Here is a 24,011-nt window from a genome sequence, read left to right on the forward strand (position 1 = left end):
AAGGGTTCGCCTTCCTTCAGCTTAGTCTCCAGGAAGGACCTCCAGATATTAAATCTTTCAGTCCTAGCCTGAGTCTGAAACATGCCTTTGAGAGTCTCGATCATACCGAAAGCCTCAACATTCTCAAACTGTTGCTGCAGTTCGGGCTCCATATAGGCAAGCATCAGACAGCTGATCTCAATCGACTCATCACATGAGCGTTGATAGGCGTTTCTAACAGTAGCAGTGGCATTATCAGCCGGCGCAGCTGGAAGTGGGTTCTCTATGACATGTTCTTTCTTATCGTGCTTGAGAACGATTCTCAGGTTCCGATACCAGTTGGTGAAGTTAGTTCCATTTAGTTTATCTTTCTCAAGAACAGATCTCAAAGCAAAACTGGACAATTGAGGTGGTGCCATTGATCTACAACAGAAAAATGCAAAAATACTAAGACAAGTATTCATGAAGAGTAATTCATATTAAACATTTTAATAGAAATATACTCCCACTAAAACCAACATCCCTCCGTTGATCATTAGTGATTCAAGATCCCAGATCAACCAATCGACAAGTGAGCTTTAGCATCACTGCTAGCCAATTGAATCACTCGGTAGGCAACTCTTGCCAATCGTATCTCTATACGACTCTTGTTAGTCGGTAGGCAACACTTGCCCCGGCTCCGACTGTTTTTACCTCGAGGCCCAAAACTGTTTTGATAGCCTCGTCAAGTTAACCAAAGCTTCGCATGTAAGTGTCCGACACGAACATGACCAACGACAAGGAAAAATGGTGTACCCCAATTTCATGAGCCCATCACCAAATGTACTTGACTTGTGGTGTTGCGGCTATTGAGGAGGTAAATAAACTTGACATTCTTTGAGGGATCATTCTACTCTAATACAATAATATGCATAGGAGTAAACAAAGCAATAACCATCACATATAATTAAATTAACATGTGAAATAGTATGGCTTTGTTTCTTCATGGTGATCTCCATCTCCATGAACTTGTTCATCAAGCCGCCGGGTGCTCGTCCACTACAAATCCACACTATGGTACTACACCTAGTAACTACTAATAATGAAATTACAAGGAGGAAGATGTCGACACGCAGGTCCTTATACACTTATAAAGACAGCACCTTGGCTCCAGCCTGGCTGACAAACTCATGACACGCAGGTCATGCAAATATTACACACATGCATAACATACATATGAGCCATACTATGCACATCAATCCTGCAAAAACAAGTTAAGCGTAGAATCCTATTCTACCGAACAGATGTGAACTCGCAACGACATCTTCTGATTTGATCAATCACATTGATCTCGTGAATCGTATCCGGGTTTACGTTTCACTGTTTACCCCGATGGCGGAAATCCGACCGGTAGGGGTAGGTTGTGTCACGACCTTCAACATCACGATTATCGGAATCAAACATCCATTTTCCTCGAGTACAATGGATCCAATCTATTGAGTACAAAACCGATCTACCACTTAGATCGACCACAAAGATAGCAATAGATCACATATACTACTAACAACATAACACTCATGCACGTAATCCGAATCCAAAACAGACAACATTGGCTCTGATACTTATGTTAGGGAACACGGTAGGCTACGCGAGCACAAAATAAAATTTTCTACCGATTCCGCCCGGACCAATGCTGTAGATAATGGATCACGAGATTACCACTAGACGCGTAGACCCGTAGTGGATGTAGAGTCGGTGATGTGTGTCGATGCCGAGTAGTCGATCGGCCTGTTCCTCCTCGCCGATCCCACGAACAGTTCGTCCAAGCGCCGCAGGTGCAGCGCCTCCGAGGTATCCACACGTACAGAGAGGAACTCCGTGCGGCGGACTGCTAGATCCGATCGCAAGGTTTGGGCGTGGAGATGTGACGGCCGAGTCTGACTCATGCCACAAAACTGGGATAACCCTAACCAGGTATGCCTCCTCCACTTAAATAGACCTCCCTGGTGGGCTTCAACACTTGAGGCCCGTTAGGAGTCTAAGCCCGATACGAGTTGGATCCGATCCAATTCGGTCCCATCCCTTAAGTGTTCGACCCTACAGGTTCGCGGTCAAACGGACAAAACTACGAGTCCGAACACAGGTTCCGACCCAAGTCGATAGTCAATAGCGGCGCCTATCAGCACGTGCTGACTCCCGAATAACCACAAAGTATATTGACGAACCATACAATGTTTCCACATGCTACATTCCTTTTGCCTCACGATATGTGTGTCAAGCTCAAGGCGAGTACTTGTCATCCTTGTGTATAGCTCGACTCTCTTCTCGATCTCTTGATTCAGATTCCCAAACGGGTTAACGCTTAACCCAAGTCGCATGGCCATGCTTTCCGAATCTGATCACTCGAGAGGGCCTAGAGATATCTCTCCCAAAGGGAGGGGCAAATCCCATTTTGATCAACCATGACTTGCAGCATGCTTCTCAGCAAACCCGAAAGCTACCTTTATAACTACCCACTTATGGAGTAGCATTTGGTAACCCCCTAAGTAAGCCAATTCACATCCCAAGCTCATGCGATGACCTCAGGTCTAGGACCGGCATAAACATCGTACTTGAGACTAAAAAATGATAATCATCTCGTTGTGTCTCAGTGCGGGTCTGTCCGACTCGGCAATCTCATTGTCGAGTCCAATGCTATTAGTTGGCAACACATTGCCCTATGACTTGTGAAATATAGTCATCATACTGAGTCGCATTGCTAGTCTAGGTCGTGTGTCCGCATAACCTCAATGACTAGGAACCATTAGAACAACATCATAGAATATATAGTCTCACAAACAAATCACATATTTATTGATACATATCAGTGATGATGTTCAAGGACAATAATATTAACTCATGAATACATAGGAAATAACATCATCACATGATTGCCTCTAGGGCATATCTCCAACACCGTATGGCTCCAACGAACCGTTGTTGTTTGATTAATGTATTAGGTATTGTATGTGAACCTAACCGTTATGTATTATGAAGCCTTCAACTATTATTGCTTTCGATGGTTTTAATGCATTGGATGGTTTCTGTGCAATTGCAACTACAATGGCGCATATGGCACCTTCTGTGTTATACCTTGTTCTATCATCCAGCAGTTTTCTGAAATTGTAACGCCATTCGGGCTTAACGCCGCGTATACGGGCGTTAATCCCTTACGTACATCGCCATGACTCTGGGCGCTATGTTGGCTGCCACATGAATGATAGCGCCTACAGGTTAGGCGCTTTGGATATCTCGTGTTAGCGCCCAAGCGCGTGGCGCAAAGGTATTTATCCTACGAAATACTTCGACCGCTTCTAAGACCACAATATTCGTACAGTAATAATCTCAGATTACCACAATGCTACCTGCCACAAGATTCATACATTCTTATAAAGCATACAAAAGCTACAATTGTTTCTTACCATACATCATACAAGACATGCATATAAGTACATAGCATACATGATACAAGAAACTTAGGGTGTGTTTGGTGGCCTGACTCAACCCAGGAAATCTCTCCACATCCCACTTTTAAAACCTGAGAGTGTGTTTGTTAGGTCGGGTGGTCACGCAGGGGTAACCCCACCTGATGCAAAAAAGAACCCTCAGCCTGGCCGGGTTGTGAAGTAGAAAACGAGCTTCCCATGTGAGCCTGGCTGACTTGGCCCGAAAAAAATCTCTCGCTCGGCCACGCGTTAGGGCACCTCGCGCACCCCTCCCACCCCGGAACGCTTCTTTCCCCCACCAACCTCCCCACCCGACCTAGCCGTTGCTCCTCCCTTCCTTGTCCCCGACCCAGCCGCCGCTCCTCCCATCCCAAATCCTCCCGCCGCTCCTCCCATCCTCGTCCCTGACCCAGCCGCCGCTCCCGTCGTCCTCGTCCCCGACCTGGACTCCCGCCGACCAGGTCGACTCCCGCCGTCATCTTCCCTGACCTCGACTCCCAGGTCAAGTCCCCTTCGACTTTGGGGTTCAAGGCCTTGGAGCAAGTACACCTTCACCTTCTGGCTCAACAAATAATAAAAAGAGGAAGCAGGTTCTGAGTGATGAAGATGCAATTCAGGTAAACAACATGTCTGATGCATTGCGTGATGTGGCTGGTGCTATCAATAACACTTGCCATACCGAAACACCTAATTTGTGCAAAACGGTTATGGACCTTACCAATTTCGATATGGATCAACGCTTAGCTGTTTTGGATTATTTGACGGAGCATAAGGGTAAAGGCCTTAATTTCATGAAAATGGAACCTGATGTTCGTGAAGCCTCATTCAAGCGTATCATAGCAAAAAATCCTGATCTTGTTTGACTTGTTGTGAGTTGATGTAACTTCAAAATCTATATCTTTTGTAATGCCTAATATATTATGATGCAGACTTGGTTATTTGGCCGAATTTCCTATGTTAACTTTAATATATTTTGGTGATGTTGACATGCTGAATTATGTACTGAAGTGAGCATTGGCAATATATCATTTTGCAGTATTTTGGTGCTGTATATTTGCTTATGTTTTTTTTTCAGGGAGTACTTGCTTATGTTTTGAATTTATGATGTAATGGATGAAATTTGAATAAGTTTATGTGGTCATCTCACCAAGTCACATCTTTACTCACACGCACTCTACCAAACAAAGTCTGAGTTCAACATGCCTAAACAGACACAGCCAACCAAACAACATCACAACTCATCATATCTCAACAGATACAGGCTGCCAAACACATGTGAAAATCTCAGCTCAACTTGGCTAGGGTCAGCTTGTATGGGATGAGATGTGAATTCTGGATTGACCCGGACTGCCAAACACACCCTTATGGACGAACTACGACCTTTTCGCACAAATGGAGAACAAAACAGCAGCCAACGTGAGTGCCACACTGCAAGAAGCCACTGCAAAATCTCTAACTTCGACATCCTTCTTCCTCCTTTCGTCGAGTTCCTTTTTCAACTCTTCCATGTGGATCTTTCCTTCAGCAATCTGTGCTTCCAGAGCTTCCCTCATCTTCATCATGTCATCTACTAATTGTTGGTTCTTCCGCTTCTGTTCATTCAATTGTGCTTCCATAACTGCCAAAAGCTTCTTAACGAGAACACCCCCAGAATGAAGTCCACTGCCCAGTACATTTGCATCATCTAGCCCATGCTCGAACAATACATCTCGGTCCCGGATACCTAGGTTGAACTACACGAGCAGATGTAACCGACGAAAGTGAGTATTCCCGAATTAACAAGGAGGTTCCCGAATTGGAGTATTTACCTCGTCTATGGATTTGCTCGTGCCATCAACCGAATCCCTAAGCCATTGCATCATTGAAGGTGCCCCTTCGTCGGAGAAATCAATACGTTTCATCTTGTACGCAAGGGTTAGAGGGGAAGGACAAAATCTTCCGGCAGCGATAGGAGAGATGGGGGGCGGGGGCGGCGAGAGGAGAGATGGGGAACTAGGTCACGGGGAAGTGCAGCTCCTGGCCAACGCTTAAAGTATTTTTGTCACTTTAGCAGGAAACCCCTTGTGCAGTGCATAACATATTTAGCGCCGTGCTGGTCGGCGCTATACAACCTTATGACGCGCCCTGTCAATCGGCGCTAAACTCAATCCTGCAGCGCCCTGTCGGTCGGCTCTAAACTTAGTCCTGCAACGCCCTGTCGGTCGGCGCTAAACTAACCAGTATATATGGCCAAGCCACAAAAGAAACCGGTAACACATTCTCCTCACTACGCCTTCGTCCACACACCCATCCTCTCCACCCACAAGCCGGGGGAACCCTAGATCCGTCTGGTGGAATGGCGTGGCCGCACATCCCAAGTAGCCGTGCTTTCCCACAAGAAGTGATGCGCCGGGGGGACCCCGAGCTGCGGCTAGAGGAGGCGTGCATCGTCATCTCTAGGACTCCGGAAATGGAAGAAATGGAGAAGATGCTTGTCGATCGCGTGCTTCTGGTGACAATCCTTCCAGGAGTTGAGAACCCGCCTCGTAGGGTGACGATCCGCAATGTCATTGACACAATCATGTCGAAGTGTGGAATCGAGGATGGAATTAGTTGCAAATTAAGTAGCCCCCCAGCTCACTACCTTTTTCGATTCAATCGTCCTGAAGATTGCACGGCTGCATTGAATCAGTCCATGCAAATGGAGGTTAATGGGTGCACTATTAAGTTTGCTCGCTGGAAACGTTCTTACCGTGGCGAAGAGGCGTTGCTCCCATTCAGCACTGTCGTGTCCCTTGATGGGTTTCCTGAAGATGGGTACGAGAGAGGATTTGTGCAGAAGATTGTGAACGAGCTGGGCGGCGAGTTCATCGAGCACCTAACCCCTGTGGACCTTCGTTGCGTCAAGCTGAAAGCATGGATTCGTAATCCTTGGAAGCTTCCTAAGAAGCTAAGACTCGAGGTGCCAGAACCATTTCGGTTCACAATTCCTGACGATGATGATGAGCTAGGCATCGAGCAGTCTTTCGAAGTTCCAGGAACTGCACTGTCAAGGTGTACTTTCATTTTGATGTTATTGTGCACCTTCATGAGGTTGTCGATCCATATCCATTGTTAACAGATGGACCTTTAGTGACCCGTGTCAGTAGCAGTGATGATTCAGGCTCGGATGATGGCATGTTTGATTCACCTCAAGGTGTAGGTCATGTTAATCGGGTGCACGATTGGATTTGCTATGCTAGCTTTGTAGATGGATTAGTGCCCAGAGTTGACCAGTACAAGCATACTCGGTGCTGACCTATTGTTGTTCTATGCAAGTACAGCTAGTACGGTGTTCTATTGTGCTAAGCCCTATGTCGTGTGTTCTAATATGTAAGGCTGTATCGTAATGGTTTGTTATGTGTCCCCTAACGTTTGTTGTAACCCGAACTAGTTTGAACCATGTACCAGTGAATGAGGCATAATGCACTTCCTTTAGTTGTAACTTGAACTTATTTGAACCGTGTATGCGTGAATGAGGACTAATGACGTTGAACCTTCTACTTTATCTGGCCATGCAAAACTTATTTGAAACATGTATATTTTGTTTCATTCCAGTATATGGTTTTTACCTTCAACTTTTGCTGGCCATGCAGTTATATGGTTCAAAACAATGCAAAGCTGGCATTAACGCCTTCGTGTTAGGCGCGAGAGTACTAACGCCTGGCCGTTAGGCGTTACATATGTGCCGGCTCAAAATCTCTTGTAACACCTTGTCGGTCGGCGCTAAAAACAAAACCCTATAAATCGCTATTTATAAGCATCGCGAAGTCATCTTGTTTCCAATTCCACCCTGTCCCCCTCCCCCCCCCCCCCCCACCCCACCCCACCCCACCCAAACGCCGCCATTGCGACCAAGTTGAGCACGTCCACCGTCTTGTGCATGCTATGGAGCATGCGACTCTAGTTGAGCTTGTGCTCGCGGACGGCCCACCCCAGCTCGCCGCGCCGGGGGTCATTCCGACAATCCATGGCCTCCATGTAAGGGTTGGTCAGGATGCTGCGCGGCATGGGGTTATGGCCCCTGATGAGCGTGTTGTCTTCGTGGGAAACCATGATGGTAACATCTTCCGTCTGGCCATCCTGGCCGACCCCATCGGTGTTGTAGACGACCCCCCCAATGGCGTTAACAGGGTCGCGTCTTCTCGTTATGGAGGGGTCGTGCTATTCCTCCTCGGAGCTGCGGCTTGCGTCTGGCTACACCGCCGCAACTAGGTCGAGATGCGAGGAATAAAGGTAAATGTAATGGGTGTGCGATGTGTAATGGATTGTAATGTATGTATGCGTCTTAATGGATGTGTAATGTGTAATGGATTGTAATGTATGTGTTATTTGTAATGGATGTGAATGTGTAATGGATGTGTAATGGAATGCAGTGGATGTGTAATGGAAATGTAATGCCTTTCTTAGCAATAATGTTTCATAGAGAGGAAAAACTTGTGAGCAAATAACTGACGTAAGGAGAAATCCAAACGTATGGCGCCTCACGCGTAGGCGTTAACGTAGCGTCAAGGGGCCTTGCGCGCCTTAGTCGCGGGCGCTAGCCGTATGGCTACTCACTGGCATGAAACTTAAAAGGCAGAACCAATAACTGGAAATTTGACCAAGACACATTTATGGAATTTTATGAAAAGGACGGGGCCAAAGTTGACATTTAAGCCGCGTAATTAGATGCCATAAATTGTGTCAGAAGTCAAGTTTATATAATGCTTAGCTACGGATATTACACCTCCATAATATGTTTGTATGATGCTTATGACATTACAGCTCCATAAAGGTAATCTACTTTGTCCTTGTCTTTGTTGCCCCTCTGGCCCTCTTTGCAACGGCCTTCCGCCTTGCCGGCTGTTCTACCTCCACGTCATCTTCCTCCTCAGCGTCATCTTCGTCATCAGCGGTCAAATCCAATATAGCCTTCCTCCTCTTCTCGTAATCTGAAGGGGTGTAACGCCTGAAGGACCTCCTAGGCTTCAGTTTAATCGCCGAGCGTTGCCATTCCCCTAACGCCGTGTCATCGTCCGCTACCTAAGAACAACCAATATGGATTAATTCGATACTTTTGGAAAAGCTGCATCGTACACATGGTGTCATACCTCCATCGACAGGTCATCTTGTAGCGCAACCGTCGAGGATTCTGTGTGCTCGCTATCATTATTGGGAGAAGCTGACCTTGACGATGAGAGGATTCTGTGTGCTCGCTATCATTATTGGGAGAAGCTGACCTTGACGGTGAGACAAATTCTGGGTCACGACAGCCCATAAGGTTGGCTAACCGCCGTAGCTGTTGGCCTTGTCACTGTACATCATATGCTTGTTGTTAATACAAAGGGGAGTACTTTTTCTTCTATGGACAGTGGAGGAAATTGATACGACCATGTGTAATTACCTTCACAAACTCCCTAAGTGCAGTATTCTCGCCCTCCTGTCCCCTAGTTGTGCTTTCTAAAATGGACTCGAAGTCATCTGCTTCCTTCCTGACCTCGTCACGCTGTGAACGGTACAAGGTTACAAAAGTACAAGTGGCAGCAAGGGTAATATGAACAAAGAAGCTTAGAAATTACCACAAAGTTGAGCACAGGAGCAAAATATGTTTGCCTCCCCTGCTTCAAAAGCCTTGTGTATTCAAGGTTGGCAACCTCATCGAATATCAACGGCTGATCCAATATATCTCGGCTGTAAGCCGCCGGTGTGATGTCCGCACAAGTGTTATCCAGAAACCACTTGAGATAATTGCTAAATGCTAGTGGGCAATGCAATCTTACTTTGGAGCCTTGAGCTGTCTTAGCCTTCTCAACGCAGCGGAGATACTTTTCTACATGCTCTTTATGTGTGACATCCCACTTCTGGTCCCTCTTAACCTTCTTCCTGTCAAGCCTAAACATATAGATGTAGCAAACTTATGAAGTAATGTTAGGCAGCTATGAACATTCGTAGTAAGGTACAAGTGACTATCTTACTCGTGTAGCGTGTAGCCCGTGTGCTTCCACTTGGGCGGGTGGGTTTGAAACAATCCAAACTGTTGCATCACACAATGTGGCAAATGAAATTCAACAGCCCACAAACATATCAATGGGCACCGCATGGTCCACAGATGGTCTTCTTCCAAGCACTTCGGATTAAATCGAAATTCTCCGCAAAATTATCACGAGACCCGTATGGTTCCCATGCAACCTTCACAACAAAGCAAAACCCCGTCAATGTTGAGTCATAATGGGAATCATGAAAATCACAGGGAGTAAAAACCTAATTACCTGCTCAGGGGTGAGGGTGAGGGCATCGAACTCGTTCGTGTACTGCTTGTACAGAATTGTTGTGTCGCTACTGCTCTCGGAAACCACATCCCATTTGTACGCCCAGGTAGGTCGGCGCAGGGGGTCGCCATTATCATCCCAGAGATTATACTTCACCGACTTCGGCCGGCCTACTGGGAACCGCTCCCCGCTCCACACGGAGAGAAGCAGCAAAGGACCGCCAATGTCGCTGTCACGACCAGTCCTGTGGCATGCATCGTCCAACTGCAGATAAATGCATAAGGTTCAGTTATTCATTCAATCGAGCATAAAAATGGCGCCTGTGCAGAAAAAAAACATGTCGGTAGAGGTACGCAAGTGCCGCAGTACCCCAACTCCAATTCGTGTCCCAAACAGTCAATGCCTTCAGCCACATCCATTGGGCTGTCCTGCCACCGACGTCCGCAAATAGGGTCCTAGTGATGACATACTACACATAGACGCTGGCGTACTGCTCAACCACTTCATCTACAGCATCAGGGGGGCACTGCGAGAAGTTCTCCGTGATCCAAGTATAAGTAGCGCCGGCCGGGACTCTTATCATTAATGGGGTCTTCAGACACCGAAGCCCTCCCAATAAGAGCCGCCATCTGCTCGCGCCAGTTTGATGAATCCGTGTTCATGCACACCGGAATCCCTCGATGGGTAGTGCATAGATCATTGAAACATCCTGCAGCGTAACGGTCATCTCACCGGTCCTAAGGTGGAAGGTGTGCGTCTCCGGCCTCCACCGGTCCACAAGCGCTGTGATTGCAGCGACGTTCATACTAGGCATCGATCGGGTCACGAGATTGATGAAGGGAAGGAGCCCCGTCCTCCAGATGTAAGCAGTGTACCTCTCATCGTAACGCATGACGTTCGTTGACGCTTTGTGGCACCTAAGTTTGAGGGGTCTTAAATCCTGCAACAAAAAACAAGCCTGTTACTAAACTTTTAAATAAAACATCTATGACAACGAGTAGCATGTGGAAATTCATCTCACCTCTCTTTGCTCTCGTATGACACGTGCACGGTGATGCTGATCATAATGCTCATCAATATGCTCCATCGCATCTATACGTTGTGAAAAGACAAATAAGAAGATAAAGTAGTACTTGCTAATGGGCCTTTCTTCAGTGAGACTAGATTCATAGGATATATTTGTCTATACAATAGACATATACGTTGCAGGTACACAAGATGTGATGAAGCATTGCAGTGCCAAAGAATATAAGTTTAAGTTAATCATGTTTGTTTCATTAACTAACTCACAAGTAAATTCTTTCTAATAATGTTTCTTTGTTTCATTAACTAAGTCCCAAGCAAATTCTTTCTAATCATGTTTGTTTCATTAACTAAGTACAAACTAGTTTAATTAACATTACGATAGCTACTAAAAAAAATGAACTGACATAATTTCAGAGTTGCATAATTACCCACATACAAACTCACAAACTATAATTCCCCACAGCATGCATAAGGATCCCAAAATGGCAAACACTTGTACTAAACATCAAAATCTTTATAATCAGACGTCCATACGGTACCCAAATCCAGACGTCCATACCTACGGTTACAGGCCCACAAATGAAGTTACAAAATGTCCATATGCAAACCAAATCTCTAAAATCAACCATGCTCTCATTCGTACACAATGTTATCTCCCATAACAGAAAAATCCATGCCAAAAAATGGGTAATGAAATGGTTCTTACAATTCAAATTCAATACAACTCTATAACAACAAAGAGATTTGAGTTGGCAGTGCCACTCTATTCGGCCCACTTTTGAGATGCCTAATTGGGGTGGTATGAACAATCTTATTTCCTATAACACCAAATTGGGTACAAGTGGATAAACGAACGGATGAACGAACTGCAAACCACCTAGGGTTCCCAAATTGGGAAAAATACCGGGTTCGAACTCAGGAATCGGGAATACCTGCGGGGAAGGACGAGTAGCAAATCCGCGGCCGCGAGATCCACGAGCCACAACGCGAGCCCTCGCGCGCCGCCGCGATGTCCTTCCGTCGCCAACGAGGGGGAAAATGAAAGCTAAGAACCTAGGGTTCGCAAATTGGGGCAAATTCTGCGGGGAAGGACGAGTAGCAAATCCGCGGCCGCGAGATCCACGAGCCACAACGTGAGCCCTCGCGCGCCGGCGCGATGTTCTTCCGTCGCCAACGAGGGGGAAAATGAAAGCTAAGAACCTAGGGTTCGCAAATTGGGGCAAATTGAAGGATGCAAATCAGGGATCGGGTACATTACCTGCGTGGAAGGATCGAGGACGAAATCCAAAGGCAACCTTGATGATGGGGCGCCGCCGCGAGACGACGCAACTTAGGGCAATGGTGATGGCGATGCGCAAACTGACTCGGCCGCAAGTTAGGTTAATGGGATGATAGCGCCCGCATGGACGGCGCTACATGCCCTGCCTTGTGGGCCCTTCTTTGGCCACGCTGGGCCGCGCAGCAAGCCTTGTTGTTTTAAGGGATACTTACCTCTTCTGTCCCTTCTTTTATGCCATCCTATCTAGCAGTTTCCCTTTTCCTTTTTTTTGGGTTTTCGCTGTATGTCCATTTTTGAATCATGATGCCAGCGTTTGTAGGCTTCTAGGCAGTGTGAGTATGTGCACATGTGCATATTCAGGGGTAGCACACAGATTAATGATATTGATGGTGAAGCATTTGTCTGTGCCTTCTTCATTGCAGAACTTCTCATGCTCTCCGACGTCTCCGTGAACTCAACTTTCTGAATATTTCCATATATTATTAAATCTGGTGATATAATTGTATGACATTTAGTTCCTCTTAAAACAAATTTTCATGGTTCACCATGGCACTATGGCCTATAGTTAGCATTTTTACTGAAAATTTCTCCAAAATACAGTCGTACAGAATCCTCAATTTTGCGTCTGTCCATCTGGTTAATCCTTGGTGATTTCTCATGTATGCAGATATTCTAAATAGTAATTTGCTATCTCCTTTTTGACTGGGTGATTTGCTACTTTTATGCTTCATCTGAAATTCAACGCCTCAACTGAAAATTTTAGCTGACATGAGATGTGTTATTTTATTTTTCAGGCTTATGAGAAATGCTTCCAGAACCTACACTACATGCAGTGATATGAAGAACACACAATTGCTCACGTGATTCAGGCCAAATACGAGAATACAAAGGTAAACAAATCTGGCTGCCACACCGTTCTTCTTATTTGTCAACTGTTTTATCTATTGGCATCTGTGGACATGGATTGATCTCTGTCTAAAAGCTTGGGTTGGTACCGGCTGTCCTTCTACTAACAAGTTTGCGTGCCTATTACTCGAAATGTTTACGATGCCTCCCATTTGTTTTCTCAATTGCTTGCCATCTGTATTTTGCAGATTCAAATGCCAAAGGATGTCGAGCAGAAGTTTGGATGAACTGTTCATGAATTGTACTTATTGTAGCCTCTTTGTGTTGAGGAGATGAGGTCAACTCTGCTCGTTGTGGCGAGGGAAGAAGACAGAAGGAAGAGCCAGTGCCAGATTTAACCATGTGAGCTCTGTTCGTATTGGCGGTTCCTGCTATTTGTCGTGTGACCAGTCCCTTGTGCTCAGGTACTGTAATTTATGAAGCAATAAACGCGTAGTCCCAACATTAAATAGATGGAATGTGGCACACTCTGTCTGATGGCAACCGAACTGAGGCACATTTGGCGACTGCTTTTTTTTGTTTTATTGCAAATGCTGTCATGGCAGATGACACATTACTTGGAAAATTGAATTATTTCAAAACTTGTTAGAAAGAATAAAAATCTTTTTATCTCTTGTTTTGCTGTATGCTTGTGCTTGGTAGCAGGTAGCAGCAGCAGCAGTAAGCAGCAGACGGTTCCTGCTTGCACTACAAGTTTACACATGTAGAGAAGTGATCTGCTGGAATTTATGATGTATAACACTATTCTGATTGTTCAATAGAACTAAATCGATTGTCATTTGATTCCTGAAGGTGTTTCGTGTGAGCATAGCTGCAGGTCTTAAATTATCCATTCATTCACTTGGATTTGCATAGTAGTACCGACGATCCACTTGCAACACAATATGTATATGTAAATACAGATATAGACGTGAGATCGAGATAGGCAATTAGAGGGGGCTGAATGATTGCGCGGAAGCAAATTAAATTTTTTTCCGAAAGTTCAAATCCTAAATTACCTTTCTGTTCGTGATAATAAAACAGCCGTAACTTTTGATTGGATGAACCAAAAAATACGTACGAGTATGCAAAAGAAAGGTATTGAAATTATCTAACCAACGCAACAAGAATAAGCTCAATCAGACGTAACAATCAAAAGATATGATCAAAACTGTAACAGCTGACAGAAAGTTACGAGAATTAATCTATAATCGATTTCGAGGAATAACAAGAAAGATGAAGTAATCGTAATCTTTTCTTGATCTCGTGATAAACCTGCAGCAAAGTATTATAAACTCGTGATAAATCTGCAGCAAAGTGTTAGAAAGATCTAGCACGAATAATCCACGAAGATCCGAGAAGAACAAAAATGACACCGCCAACTAATCTCTTAATTGCAACGATGTCGATCGATTACAAAAGATGCAACCATGCATCCAATAACTCTTCAAGAATTGATCTAGATCCAAAGTTCTGCGTTTCCTCACGTTCTTGCAAAAACAGTAGCTAGGACGTTCTCTATTTATAAGGGAAAATTCGCGACCCTAAACCGAGTCCGAATCCAACACGAACTCTTCTGTCTCGATCGTTATTCTGCCCGTAGGACTCACAGACGACCTCGGAGTGAGATGACTCCAAAAGCAAAGTTGTTCGTCTCGACGATGCGTACAACTTTCATGTAGACCACTTTTCCATCAGACGTCATTTTGATAACACTACTGTTTAATCTTTAAACAGCTCTCATCCAGCCACGGCTGGATCTACATGTCTTCACGTCGATGCCACTCCATGCCATCAACTATTCTTGTGATGTCTTCAAAACTCGACCATCACGTGTTGAATATTTCCAATACCGTACATCTCCGGTACAAACAACGTACGACAAATCGGTGCCCTCCCCGATTATCGTAATTTTCACTTTCATTGTTCCTTCGCACGAACGTCCCGCATGACCTTGATCCCCGACCTCAGTTTCTCCCAAGCTTTGTCCCTCGATCCCGTCATCGACCACGTTCCTCTACCTCCGGCAACACCTGAAAGTGAACACACAAATAACCAGTACGGTCACAAGTCCATGACTTGACTCAGGGTAAGTTTCACATAACTCACGCCATGTTTTCACATAAAAAACTAATGGATCAACACACCACTAGCAAAGCACTAAGTCCAAACAAGATACATATCATCACATAAGTATCCATATTACCCAAACTATCCACATCAATTTTTCAGTAAACACTTACCAATGTTACACATCATCTATGATTTCACAATAGATTTTCACATTAGCACAACAGATACAATATGGATTTTTCTATAATTGAAGTAAGACAATTTTCCATTCCATGGTTTTTGCTTGGTCAGGTTTTGAGTTCTTCTAGGAATGATAAATTATGCTTCCAGAAATAAGGCAAAGGGTAAATCCATTATTCCTTTTTCACCTGCATACGAGATGTAAATCAGTGAAAGCCCGAGGATCATGTTAGCATATCTTATAGTGTTATCATAAATCATATTTGTTACCCGCAAAAAAAAAATCATATTTGTTGAGTCTCGATTTTATAGACAATGTTTCGCAACATTCAGGTGTGGTATATACGCTGCCAGAAGAGAGGGGAACCAGTAGGTGCTTTGACAGGTCATTTAGATGGGATTAATTTATTGATAGCCACGGAGATATACAGGCGTTATTTCATCTCCAGTTGCAGGGATCAAACTATTAAACTACGGGATGCATGTCAGGAAAATGCCCTCCACTATGGAGTAACTACCAAACTTACTTTACATGACCCTTTCTACAAGTAATTTGTTGATTTATTATACATGAATTGTTCTAGGCAAGTAGAAAGGTAAAGTCATTGTTTTTTTAGATGATCGACTCTTACAAAATGAGCCTTGCCGAATTATATGTAGGAGTGTAGCTCACTGACTATGGTAGACTTTTCTATGAGGACATGTTATCACCAGCCATGCCTTTGTTTTTCTCCTGTTTGAACTCATAAGATCAATTTTTATTCATGATCTATATGTCCTCTATATATATATGTTTTTATCTCATTTTCTGTACAACCGTCTTTTCAGCTGCACACCAAAAGCACATGAATGGGATTACAGTTGGATGACTTATCCATCAGAAGCCCGGTATTTGAAGCATCCATATAATCAGTCACTAGCCACGTTCAGAGGCCATCGGGTGTTGTGCACACTTATTCATTGTTATTCACACAGGTTAGTTCGGAACCTTTAATATGATCGTAGGAAATATTTATCTAATATAATTATCTACTGGCATATTTAAAAGGGACTTCTGGATTCTGATCTCAGTTGTGGAATTTTATTTTATTTTTGAATAAGGAGCGATGCCCCAACCTGGCATACTACAGAGTTCAACAGTGGCATAAAAGAGGTTCCAGCGTTTCCTCTGCCGACATAAAACTGGAAATAAAATCACAGTAGAGCCAGGCCTCCAACCTGCTCTACCAAGTTGTGGAATTTTATGATCTTACTAAGCCCATGTGGCTTTGATATTTCGTGGTTGGATCCACTAGTAGAATTTGTCCAGGATGGAATTCAGATCTACAATCCAAATAATCTCCATTTTTCTTCTATCTGATTCTTTATTGAATGCTTATGGATTTTGGCTGATCTATGCAGACATAGTATCCAGCTTACATCGTTACAAATGTACATTAATTTATCTAGTTTGTTGGATTCCGGTTGCTCTCTGTTACTTTTCGGCAAAATGCAGAACTTGCTGCGGAACATCCGGATATTCAAGATTAGCGGAAGTTCCGGCCTCCAACAAGAACTTCCGGTGTGCCCGTTGCGGATCTGACTTGCCCTAATGCTCCTGCTATATATATCTCTTGTAAGCCGCCGTTTTGGGAAGAGTTCGCACGAGTTGCATCTGTAGAACCTCCCTAGCGTGTAAACACTCCACATATAGTGAGATTTCGCTGGCTGGCGCCCGTGGATTTTTCCCTCTAGTTGTTTGAGAAGGTTTTTCACGTTAAATCCGTGCTGTGATTTCTTCTTCGTTTTTCGTTCTTGCTTGTCGCATTCATAACAAGTGGTATCAGAGCCCCAGGTTCCGCCTAGGGTTTGCGACATGTCTACTTTGAAGTTCCATCTGCCGCAGCTGGACTACACCACACGATTCTCGTTGTGGTAAGTAAAGATGCGGGCGATTCTCGCCCAAACTTCAGATCTGGATGAAGCGCTTGATTCCTTCGGCAAGAAGGATGCAAAGGAGTGGACTCCCGAAGAGAAACACAAAGATCGTAAGGCTTTGTCATTGATTCAACTTCATCTTTCCAATAATATTTTGCAGGAAGTGTTGGAGGAGAAATCCGCAGCAGCCCCGTGGCTGAAACTGGAATCGATCTGCATGTCTAAAGATCTAACCAGTAAGATGCATGTAAAGATGAAGTTGTTCACCCATAAGTCGCAAGAAGGTGGATCGGTAATATCTCATATAACTGTTTTTCGAGAGATAGTTTCTGACTTGCAAGCTTTGGAGATCAAGTATGATGATGAGGATTTAGCCATCTTACACTTCTGCTCGTTGCTTAGTTCCTATTCAAATTTCCGTGATTCAATTCTTTATAGCCATGACTCTCTAACCCTTAATGAGATTTTAGAGGCACTTAAACAGAAAGAGAAGATGAAGTCTATGGTGCAGGCCGATGGGTCGTCCTCAAAGGCAAAAGCTCTGCAAGTTTGTGGCAGGACCGCGGAGAGGAATAACAACTACGGCAACCGAGATAAGAGCCGGGACCGAAAAGTTCATTCAAAGTTCCGAGGAAAAGATAAGTTCTGTAGGTATTGTAAGAAAAATAATCATGTTATTGAGCATTGTTATAAACTGCAGAACAAGGAGAAAAGGAACGGTACCTACAAACCGAAAGACAAGTTCGATGATAATGGTAAGGCCGCTGTCGTTTCTACCGACAGCTCTGAGGGTGATTGCTTTGCTATTCTTGTTGCTTGTGCTTCCCGCGATGATGAATGGATTCTTGATACAGCATGTTCCTTTCATATTTGTTGTAACATGGATTGGTTCAGTTCTTATGAGTGTGTGCAGACTGGAGATTTTGTGCGTGTGGGCAATGACAATCCTTGTCATATTGTTGGCGTTGGGTCCGTTCAGATCAAGACCCATGACGGCATGACACGCACGTTGAAAGAGGGGAAGCACATAACAAGCATGGCCAAAAATTTGATCTTGCTTAGTATCATGGACTGTGACGGGTACAAGTACGCCGGAGGGCGTGGACTTCTGAATGTATCTAGAGGTTCTCTCATTCACATGATAGGTGATATGAATTCTGTCAAATTATATGTTTTTAGAGGTAGCACTTTGCCTAGTTTTGCTGCTGCCGTTACACCTAATGATTCTGATGATTGTGCAAAAACGAATCTGTGGCATATGCGTCTTGGGCATATGAGTGAACATGGGATGGCAGAGTTGGTCAAGAGAGAGTTGATCGATGGCTGCAACTTAAGTAAGCTTGAGTTTTGTGAGCATTGCGTTTATGATAAGCACAAAAAGGTTAAGTTCATTTCTTCCGTTCATACCACCAAAAACATATTAGATTATGTGCATGCTGATGTTTGGAGACCCTCCCATAAGACTTCTATTGGTGGTGCTAATTATATGCTTTCCATTATTGATGATTACTCAAGAAAAGTTTGGCCTTATTTTCTAAAACATAGATCTGATATTTTTGGTGCGTTCAAGAAGTGGAAAGCTATGATAGAAAAGCAAACTGAAAGGAAGGTAAAAAATTTGTGTACTGATAATGATGGTGAATTTGTTTCTGATGAGTTTGAGGAGTTTTGCAGTAATGATGGTGTGATTAGGCACTACACGGTTGCCTGTACTCCACAGCAAAATGGCGTGGCTGAGCGCATGAACAGAACCATAATATCGAGGGCCCGTTGCATGCTGTCCAATGCAGGTTTGGGCAGGCGTTTTCGGGCTGAGGCAGCTTCCACCGCATGCTACCTTATAAATAGGTCACCTTCTGTTCCACTTGACAAAAAAACTCGCATTGAGGTATGGTCTGGTAAACCTGCTGATTATTCACAGTTGAGAGTTTTCGGTTGCACTGCTTATGCTCACGTTGATAATGGAAGCTAGAGCCTCGAGCTGTTAAATGCATTTTTCTTGGTTATGGTTCTGGAGTTAAAACTTTCAGGCTGTGGAATCCTGAAGCTAAAAAGATTTTGCTGAGCAGGAATGTTGTCTTTAATGAAAAAGTTATGTATCATGATACTTTGTCAACTGATGCCTCTCGCATTGAAGAGGAGAGACTTAAAGTATAGGTGGAGCATGTTGATGAAATTGTTGACAACGATGATGCTCAGGTTGATCATGGTAATGATGATGGGAACAATGATGATAATAATGATAATATTGTTTCACCCTCAACACCTGTTTTGCAGCAACCCACATGGTCTATTGTAGCTGACCGCCCAAAGAGGAATAAAGGTCCACGCCCACGTTTAATTGAAGAGTGTGATCTTGTTTATTATGCTTTGAGTTGTGCAGAACAGATGGAGCATGATAGTGAACCGGCCACATATAATGAAACTGTTGTTTCCGGCGACCGTGTGAAGTGGTTGTCTACCATGCAAGAGGAGAAGCAATCTCTTGAGAAGAATGGCACATGGGATGTTGTGCCCTTGCCTAAACAAAAAAAGGCCGTTCGCTGCAAGTGGATTTTTAAGAGAAAGGAGGGTTTATCTCCTAATGAGCCTATGAGGTTTAAGGCAAGGTCAGTGGCAAAACGTTTCAGTCAAATACCAGGTATTGATTATAATGATGTGTTCTCTCCAATGGTAAAACATAGTTCCATCCGTACTTTCTTTGGTATTATTGCTATGCATGATCTTGAGCTTGAGCGGTTAGATGTGAAGACTGCATTTTTGCATGGAGAGCTTGAGGAGGAAAGATACATGGACCGGCCTGAAGGGTTCATAGTTCCTGTTAAGAGGAGTTTGTTTGCAAGTTGAAGAAGTCCCTCTATGGTTTGAAACAATCTCCTAGACAGTGATATAAAAGGTTTGATTCATTTATGATCTCACGTGGCTTTAGTAGATCTCAGTATGACAGTTGTGTCTACATTAAATTTGTTGATGAATCACCTATATACTTGCTGTTATATGTTGATGATATGTTAATTTCTGCCAAGAGCATGAAAGTAATCACTACTTTGAAGGCACAACTAAGTAGTGAATTTGAGATAAAGGATCTTGGTGCTGCTAGGAAAATCCTAGGTATGAAAATTAAAAGGGACAGAAAATCTAGATTGCTATTTCTTAGTCAGCAAAGTTACATTGAGAAAGTTCTTCATCGTTTTAATATGCATGATGCAAAGTGTGTTAGTACTCTCATTGCTTCTCATTTCAAATTGTCAGCGTTGCAATGTCCTACTTCTGATGAACCTATTGAGTATATGTCACGAGTTTCCTATTCTAGTGTTGTTGGTTCCTTTATGTATGCCATGGTTTGTTCACATCCTGATTTATCATATGCTGTGAGTTTGGTCAGTCGTTACATGGCTAATCTCGGTAAAGAACATTGGAAAGCTGTTCAGTGGATTTTCAGATACCTCCGTGGCACATCCAATGCTTGCTTGAAGTTTGGCAAGACCGATGAGGGACTCGCTGGCTTTGTGGATTCAGATTTTGCTGCCGACTTGGATAAGAGGAGATCCCTCACAGGTTATGTGTTCACGGTAGATGGATGTGCTGTGAGTTGGAAGGCAACACGGCAACCAGTTGTTGCCTAATCTACAACCGAAGCAGAATATATGGCTATTGCTGAAGCTTGCAAAGAGTCTGTTTGGTTGAAGTGTTTTTATGCTGAGCTGTGTCAAGATGTTTCTTGCATTAACCTGTTTTGTGACAGTTAAAGTGCTATTTACCTTACTAAGGATCAGATGCTCTATGAGAGAACCAAGCACATTAATGTCAAGTACCATTTTGTTCGTGACGTTGTTGCACAAGGTATTCAGGAATTAGCGGAACTTCCGGATATTCAAGAATTAGCGGAACTTCCGGCCTCCAACCGGAACTTCCGGTGTGCCCGTTACAGATCTGACTTGCCCTAATGCTCCTGCTATATATACCTCTTATAAGCCGCCGTTTTGGGAAGAGTTCGCATGAGTTGCATCTGTAGAACCTCCCTGGCGTTGTAAACACTCCCCATATAGTGAGATTTCGCTGGTTGGCACCCTTGGTTTTTTCCCTCTCGTTGTTTGAGAGGGTTTTTCACGTTAAATCTGTGTGTCCTTGTGCTGTGATTTTTTCTTCGTTCTTCATTCTTGCTTGTCGCGTTCATAACAAAAGCAACTGTATCAAGCTGGTCATATTTTATAGCCTCTCAGTGGATAAGGCATCATCCAAAAAATTGATTATATGCTCCATGTTGTGGCAGCTGTGGTTTGCTTAGTTCTGATATCTGTGTAGTTAGCTCTATCAGAAAATGTACTTTTGTCCCCTGTCACTACGAACGGAAGTCTTCTTAGAACACATGGATATATTTAACAGTAGATTATAAGTGGAGGGATTCCGTATTTGCTGGGTGCCCATTGATATTTCAATGGTTAATTCAAAGGTGGTTCCTGACTTAAGTGTTTATTATCTTGCCTTAAATTATCCTATTTTGAGTTACTACTTAGTGTTGATCACGGTTCCTCCCTTTTCAAAAGAAAAAGGGATTCATGTTTTCTCCTTAAGTGTTTTTAGCTTTAAGTAGATAGGCTGATACGAGCATTGATAAGGTCTTCATGATACCGAGGCATGTAAGTTTACTTATTGAACATTCCTCAACTAATTTGAGTATTTATTTTTCGGGAGCGGCTATACCTCAGTCGATTGAGAAAAACAGTTTCTCAGTCGACCAGTTTCCCTCGATCAATTCTCTCCTCTAGATCCCGATCCTCTCCCCTATGGAGCCCATCGGTGTTCAGGGTGGATGGCTCGTGGGCTTTTCTTTCGTGGGCTGGCCTGTTTATGGGATTTGTGAGAGTATTTGTAGCTAGTATTTGGATATGGTTCTATAAAAGACAAAAAATAACTTTAGTTTCACATTAGTAATATTTAATTTTAATGTGCAACTTTCAAAAATTAAAATTGCACATCTGATTTTATATGCAACTTTAATTTTAAAAATTGCACGTGAAATTTAGTGTGCAATTTTAAAAACTGCACATGAAACTTAAAATTGCACAAGAAATTTTATGTGAATTTTTAGAAATTGTACATGAAATTTATATGCAATTTATTGAGACTGAAACTATACATCGCACATTTCTAAAAATGAAAATAATAGTCGTCCCTTGGTATCCTCCTAAAACGGGTCTCTCATTAATGGCAGCAGTTTTCAGATCACCGTGCAATGAGCATTGGACTCAAGTCTTTCTTATATGGTTGCAAGACCAATATAACACACAAAAAAATTCGGATAGTATCAACTTCAAAAAATTACAGTTGAAAAATTATAATTGCACTCATTTCCAAGTGAAATTTTATAAAAGTTAGTTGTAACCTCACGCACGGAAAAATACGGTTGAAACCCCACAGTTAGAATTAGAGTTGTATATAAAATTAAGGAACAATGAAACAAGAAAAATCAAGAGATAAAAAAGCAAATTGTAAATAAGAAAACGGAAATAATAAATAAGAAAAGAAATATAAACAAAATAAAAAAAGAAACGAAATGAAAAAAATGAAGAAGAAACATAAACAAAAGAAAGAAAAGAAAATAAACGAAATGAAAAGAAAAACAGGAAGAAGAAACATACACAAAAGAAAAAAAAAAGAAACGAAATGTGAAAAAACATGGGAGACAAGACTCAAACTTGCAACCTCTACATCCAAACAAGTAGACAACAGGTAGCCACTGCACTAACCCATTCGTTCTGATTTTACACAGTTTTTAGTCTATATATGTTTTTGTCTATCCCTGCTTCTACGCCCGCACGAATCTCAAAGATCATCCGACGGCGGAAAACACGTCGACTGAGAAAAGGACCATCTCCGGCGACTGAGCCCAAGCAATTCCGTTATTTTTCATATGTGCAGATATGTCATGTTACTTGATTCTGCTCATTTTGTTGTCGTGTTGGTTCTCTTTTATCAATTGATACATGTGAATGGCTTGTTTTTCCCCTCTGTTTTGCATGCAGGCGCCTCTCTTTTCACATGTGCCAGGACTGCTCATACAGATGAACTGAAGATTTCAAACCCTTGCTGCTTAGTTGTGTTACCGCACTAGGCAAGTGCACTTGATGTATAATTTGTATAACACCATCTGCATTTGTATCGTCATATGCTCGTGGATTCTGAATTGTAACACCATCTGCATTTGTCATATTGATCAGCAGCGATCTATCTGTGCATTTACCAGTATGGTTCGACGTTTGTCAGCTGCTGCTGCTATTGTGTTTTCGTTCATGAATCATACGCGGTGACCTACACAACTTGCCATACTTGCTCGTGAATCCCATTGTCTCCCTTGTGTCGTCCTGTTCCTTCCACATTCTCATACTGTGTTCACCACCTTCCTTTCATTCCATCCCCGCTCCTGTCGCGTCTCAGTCCCAAGAATACCGCGCTAGACGAAAGTAAAAAAAATAAATACAAAGGATCGGAAGTGTTGTGAAGCTTTTTCAAAGGACCAGCACGCGCCCGGGTCCTCGACGCGGCGGACACGAAACCCTCCGCTGCACCGCGAGCTGCCACCTGTGGTCGCCAACACGGAAAGTGCAGTCGTCCTCATCACGTGGACCAGCGAGGGGCCGTCGGACCCAGTGAGATCGTCCGCGGCGGCGCTGCGGCCCGCCGTCGAGGAGCCGTTGGGGTTAAGAACAACTAACATCTGATCGCATCTCCCGTCAATTACGCAACAAGAGGCTTGCCCCTCAACTCTCCGGTAGTCCAGTCCGGTCACCAAATCCATCACTACACGCCTGGTGCACGTCTCGTTAATTCTTGCACGAGATCATCGATCACACCTCTCCGGTTGGCACGTCTCGATCCGTCCACGGCTGAATTGCCTTGGCCTTCGCTACTGCGTGGCTGCTTCTTCTCTTGGCTTAT

At 43.5% G+C, this 24,011-nt stretch overlaps 1 protein-coding gene across 7 annotated transcripts; it reads right to left on the reverse strand.

The window, feature by feature from the left end:
* Positions 1–8,080: 8,080 nt before the first annotated feature.
* Positions 8,081–12,153, reverse strand: LOC100821175 (serine/threonine-protein phosphatase 7 long form homolog). Of its 7 annotated transcripts, none has more exons than XR_001404995.2 (9): positions 11,997–12,153; positions 11,671–11,899; positions 10,734–10,804; positions 9,713–10,652; positions 9,419–9,632; positions 9,023–9,335; positions 8,848–8,949; positions 8,555–8,757; positions 8,081–8,486 (listed from the first exon to the last, which is right to left on the reverse strand). XR_001404995.2 is itself a non-coding variant. In XM_014896186.2 (7 exons), the coding sequence occupies exons 3-6, from the start codon at positions 9,541–9,543 to the stop codon at positions 8,755–8,757; spliced, it is 543 nt and encodes a 180-aa protein (XP_014751672.1). In that variant the 5' UTR covers positions 9,544–9,632; positions 9,713–10,652; positions 10,734–11,657; the 3' UTR covers positions 8,081–8,486; positions 8,555–8,754. The 7 variants fall into 7 exon arrangements, 1 of the variants encoding a protein (XP_014751672.1); XR_001404996.2 differs by having other exon boundaries at positions 9,713–9,976; positions 10,082–10,652; positions 11,671–12,116; XR_001404997.2 differs by having other exon boundaries at positions 9,713–9,976; positions 10,445–10,652; positions 11,671–12,114.
* Between the last annotated feature and the right edge of the window lie 11,858 nt (positions 12,154–24,011).

The sequence above is a fragment of the Brachypodium distachyon genome, chromosome 5, assembly GCF_000005505.3.
Source record: "Brachypodium distachyon strain Bd21 chromosome 5, Brachypodium_distachyon_v3.0, whole genome shotgun sequence".
Taxonomy (NCBI): Eukaryota; Viridiplantae; Streptophyta; class Magnoliopsida; order Poales; family Poaceae; genus Brachypodium; species Brachypodium distachyon.

Coding starts and splice junctions, on each gene's coding strand:
- LOC100821175 (XM_014896186.2), bottom strand. CDS start 9,543: ATGCGGTGCCCATTGATATGTTTGTGGGCTGTTGAATTTCATTTGCCA. Junction 9,336..9,418: donor ACGGGCTACACGCTACACGA/GTAAGATAGTCA, acceptor CTATATGTTTAG/GCTTGACAGGAAGAAGGTTA. Junction 8,950..9,022: donor CTCCTGTGCTCAACTTTGTG/GTAATTTCTAAG, acceptor TACCGTTCACAG/CGTGACGAGGTCAGGAAGGA.